Here is a 4648-nt window from a genome sequence, read left to right on the forward strand (position 1 = left end):
TTGCAACAGTTTAGTTCAATCTGATTACTTACACAGGCAGAACCAAGTGACAAGCATCATTCACCAAAGTCTTGCTTTAAAAGACAAACTCATAAAGGATGCTATACTATAAATGCAATCCTCATTCAGTTTGAGAGCCCGGGTGTATATTGATATGACGACAGATCCATTATTTCATATTCATAATAACCGTCCCGATAGAATGTCACAAGACAAACAAAAAAAAAACACAACTTCCTTAATGGATCCATTCCAAACATACACAACATTCCGAAATCCAGAAGTGAAATCAGCAGAACTATGCTGACGTAAAGGAGAAAGTTGATAGACTATGGTATGAGCAGCGTATACATTGTACCGACAGTAATATCTACAAAATCAATGCACAATAGTGACGGCAATATTTATGTAAAAGTCCAAAACGCACCAGTACTAAACCCCACTAGAATAATCGGAAAGCTTTTGCCAATTGAGAAGTCATTAAAAGTTATGACCGTTTTTTTGTTACCCACCCCTCCCCGCCAGGCACCCTGGGAAATGAGGAAGAAACGTGCTTTTCTCACACAGTAATTCCAGTCATCTTTAGAAATAGACTTTTTGCAGATGATAATTGGACCTAGTGCAGGCATTCCCTGGGCAGGTGCACACATCGGGAAATTCATACAAACTCACTCATTGGATACAGGTAAGCACGAATGTTGAACTTTAAATATCTGTAAATGTGAGCGTTGTCTGCTCGTAGCGTGTGGAGGGACGTGCCGATCAGATACCGGATGCAATCAGTTAAATCTCACCGCGGTGTTGTCTACTGACTGCGAGCACGGAGCAGTCCCGAGCTGATCCTCGGTGCGCTCAGTGTGAATTGCGCCCGGTCTCCTTGTGACGGCAGTATTTCCGTTCGGTGCTCCATTTCCTCACCGTCAACGACAAGCCGGTGAGGAGAGCGGGATTTGTTACCGATTAACGTGTGGCGGTAACGGCAGCGGAAATATAGTTAAAAATACAAATAAAAGGTAGTTTGAGTTTAATAATTGGTAGGAGGTGGAAGTCGCAGGCTGCAGTTGCCGAAGTGTCTGTTCCGGATCTGGGTTTCGATCGGGCTCTCAACCACTCTCGCAGCTGCCGCGCTCTCCGCTGAGCGCCAGTTCCGTAGTGTCGAGACGAAAAAAAGAACTGCGAGCTTAGATGTGTTGTTTATTAATTAGTTGAATAATTGACGAGAGCGGATATTTCGCTGTGCTGATGAACTGCTCTCTGAACTTGGACTGAGTCACCCCATAAATAAACGTGTTTGTGCAGCAACTTAATATCATCAGCATGTATCCGGAGTGTTGAAATATATATTCCGAATCGTTGTAACTATTCTGATCCAATCCAGCAATGGTGTAATAAAGGAATTCGGCAACTTTTACTGACCACAGGGTGATGAAGCTTCCGGAGATGGTGAGAAGTAAGATCACAGACCTCCTCCTGCTCTCCATCTCCGGGTCACTGCGGTTCTCCGCCTTGTTCTGACCCCTCAGCCCCTTACGGACCCGACTGGCCACCAAAATGTGTCTGACTGTCAGAGCGTTGAACAGCAGTATTAACACGAAGGGGAGCAATGGCGCTAGAACGGTAGAAAGCCAGCTATATCCCACCCACCTGCGATCCGTATAGTAACTCGATTTACGAATGCAGCCCCAGGGTATATTATCAATTACTTTCATTGGTCGATACATAAAGAAGTAGGGCACATTTTTAAAACAGAAAAGAACGCCGGTTGTTGTCAAAACTACAGCCGCAGTTTTCCCCGTGCAATATTTTGTTTTCAGCTTCTGGCAACAGATGGCGACAAACCGATCAAACGTAAAGGTGACAGTGAACCAGACAGAACAGTCTGTGGCAGCCCTTAAGGGGACATAGTTCACACTGCATACGGCGGTGATGTCCAGAAACGTCCCGGGCAAGTAATAATTAAAGACCCGCCCCAATATAACCTGAAAGATGATGGTCAGTAGATCCGCCGTTGCCATGGCCACCAGGTAGCGAGTGGTGCAGGTGGAGAGGCCGCACTTTCCCCGGGACAGGATCACAATCGCCACTAAATTCACTGGAGAAACAGCAGAAATAATGAGCGAATTACTATCCCGCCGCCACACGGGTCTCAGCGCAAGAGAAGTGCATAAAAATTGAGAACAATCAAAGTTTGGAGACAACGCATTTCTGGAGTTTAACAGGTGTAAAGTGGGACTCGTAGATGCCCCGTACAATTACATGCTGGGTGAATGGTAACAGTACTCGGTCCAGGAAGAGGAGCAGGGTTTGGGAAGGAGGCATTGTAAACGAATCGGGAAATATTCTTTGGTTAGGAGAAATCATTACAAATCTCCAAACATCAAGTTTTTGACATCTATGAAGCTTGGATACATCGGAAATTTCTGATCGACGATGTTTGCTACGTTTCTGTCACATACATTCTGGAATCACCCCATGCAGCGAAGCCCCGTTCCCTCCACCTCTGTCTCCCGTTCACATGTCTTCTCCTCCTCCCCAACTCCCGTTTGCCATCCGCGTACAGCGACCTCTGTTGCTTCGCTTCTTTAAAATTCTGCAACTACGCTTGACTGCGGTCGATTGCAATCAGGAAGTTCTAATTCCCGATTTGAAATGATTTTCATGTATTTTGAACGCTAGTGCTTAAACCATCCAGTTTCCATAGGAAAGCCAATGTATATTTTTCAAAATATTCGCTCTTTGAGGGGTTGCTCCAGAATTACTGCAGCATTATTGTAAATGCCGCAAGGGTTATCGTTCCAGAGCGGAGTATCGTATGTACCTTACCCCGTTCGACCTCCAACAGACACTGCTGGGTTGGCTCTTAACTCCCTCTTCACTACACGTATCATAGGACATGGAAAGAAACTCTGGTGCACTAAAACGCAAACAGACCCTTGTTTGAATTTTGGAATTTCACGATGGCTGGGAGTCTAACTCACAAGTGATGTCTACCGTTCTCCGCTGAATCTCGCCGGCGACCCGCTTCCGCGATCCCGTCCAACTTGAAGCAAGTTTTTGAAAACGCAGCGCAATAGGATAAATCTGAATGTGAAGCATGTTACGCTATTGATTCAGAGTATCACCAAGTAGCCCGTAAAAATGCCGAGCGCGCTGGATTATCGGAGTTTACTTTGACAGAGGCTTTGCATTGATAAATCACAAATGTCGGTCATGAATCTGCAAAATGGATCTACCTATTCTATCTTCCGCACTACAGCCGTTTCAGCTGCCGATTTATTTTCAGCCGAGGTCACGGATTGAACACAGAGTTCTTTACAATGTCCGCATCGCACTCACTGATACACCGGTATCACAACGCTGTCGGTAACTGAAAGAGTCCAACGACCGCGCACACAGGACAGCAAATGTCAGTTCGCCTCTGTTCTGACCTGGAACACCAATAACGGCAATGATCAAGAAGTATATCTTTCTCACACGGAAAAATGTTTCAAGCATATTGTGTGACATTCAGCCTGTCTTCCAGCTGCCCGCGATCTCGCTGAAGGAAATTCTGAGCTGATGAATCTCCACTCTCATTCATTTATATTCGCTCCAGCACACCGAATATTCAATATTACACAAGGCTGACATGTCTTCCAACAGCTGGGATAAAAGTAATCATGATGTCATTCAAGTAAATTCCCAATTGTGATGAGGTATGGATAGCTTGACAAGGAATTGCAAAATCTCAAAGACGATTCAGAGTCGGTGAATGTTACCGCGAGAAACGCTCAGACTCACCTCTCAGATTCATGATTGTTATTGTTGATCGTGTCATTGCTTGTCTCTATGGACACAGACATCAGAGACCAATGTTGTATTGACATTGGCTGTTCTGTTTCACTCTGAGAATTGTTACGGTGATAGATCTTACAATAAAATTATATAAAACAGATTAAGTTGTTTGCATGTCCGTGTAATATAGTGAAGGGTCTCAAACTAATATCGCATCCAGGCTTACGAAGATAGTCAACCCACCAAACCGTTCATCGAATGAATTGCAACACATACAAAATACTGGATGAAGTTAACAGGTCAGGCACCGTCTGTGGCAATATATGAACAGTCGTCACTCTGGCCGACTGTCGGCACATCAGCTCCAACGACAAAGTATTCCAGTAGCCAACCGTTTCCATTTCTATCCCCATTGCCGGGCTGACAGGTCTATAACCTCCTCTTCTGCCACGATATGACCAATCTCTCATTGGAGGAGTAACACGTTTTATTCCGTCAAAATAGCCTCCTGTCTTATGGCATGGACATGGATATCTCCATCTTCCGGTATTTCCGTCTCTTCCTTCCCTCTCCTGCAATTCTCCACTCTGTACTCTTACTCTCCTCCTCGTCTGTCTTTCCTCTCTCCCGGATGCCTCTCCTCCTTCTCTTTCTCCCATGGTCCGCTCTCCTCTCCTGTCAGGTTTATTCTTCTCACGCGCTTTGCCTTTTCCGCCAATTACCTCCCAGCCCCTGACTTCCTCACGCTACTCCAATCACCTGACTTCACCTATCACCTTCCGGCTTGTCCTCCTCCCGCTACCCCAAACATTCTTTTTCTGGCACCTTCCTCCTTTTTTTTCTTTATCCAGCTTTGTTCTAGGTTCGCACCAGC

At 45.4% G+C, this 4648-nt stretch overlaps 1 protein-coding gene across 1 annotated transcript; it reads right to left on the bottom strand.

Moving 5' to 3' along the window:
• Positions 1-1181: 1181 nt before the first annotated feature.
• On the bottom strand, positions 1182-3495 carry LOC140207487 (probable G-protein coupled receptor 139). Its single transcript, XM_072276009.1, has 2 exons — positions 3429-3495; positions 1182-2092 (listed from the first exon to the last, which is right to left on the bottom strand). The coding sequence occupies exons 1-2, from the start codon at positions 3493-3495 to the stop codon at positions 1182-1184; spliced, it is 978 nt and encodes a 325-aa protein (XP_072132110.1).
• Between the last annotated feature and the right edge of the window lie 1153 nt (positions 3496-4648).

This window comes from Mobula birostris, chromosome 13, assembly GCF_030028105.1.
Source record: "Mobula birostris isolate sMobBir1 chromosome 13, sMobBir1.hap1, whole genome shotgun sequence".
In the NCBI taxonomy this organism is placed as follows: Eukaryota; Metazoa; Chordata; class Chondrichthyes; order Myliobatiformes; family Myliobatidae; genus Mobula; species Mobula birostris.

Coding starts and splice junctions, on each gene's coding strand:
- LOC140207487 (XM_072276009.1), bottom strand. CDS start 3,495: ATGCTTGAAACATTTTTCCGTGTGAGAAAGATATACTTCTTGATCATT. Junction 2,093..3,428: donor TGCCGTTATTGGTGTTCCAG/GTCAGAACAGAG, acceptor CTGTTTCTCCAG/TGAATTTAGTGGCGATTGTG.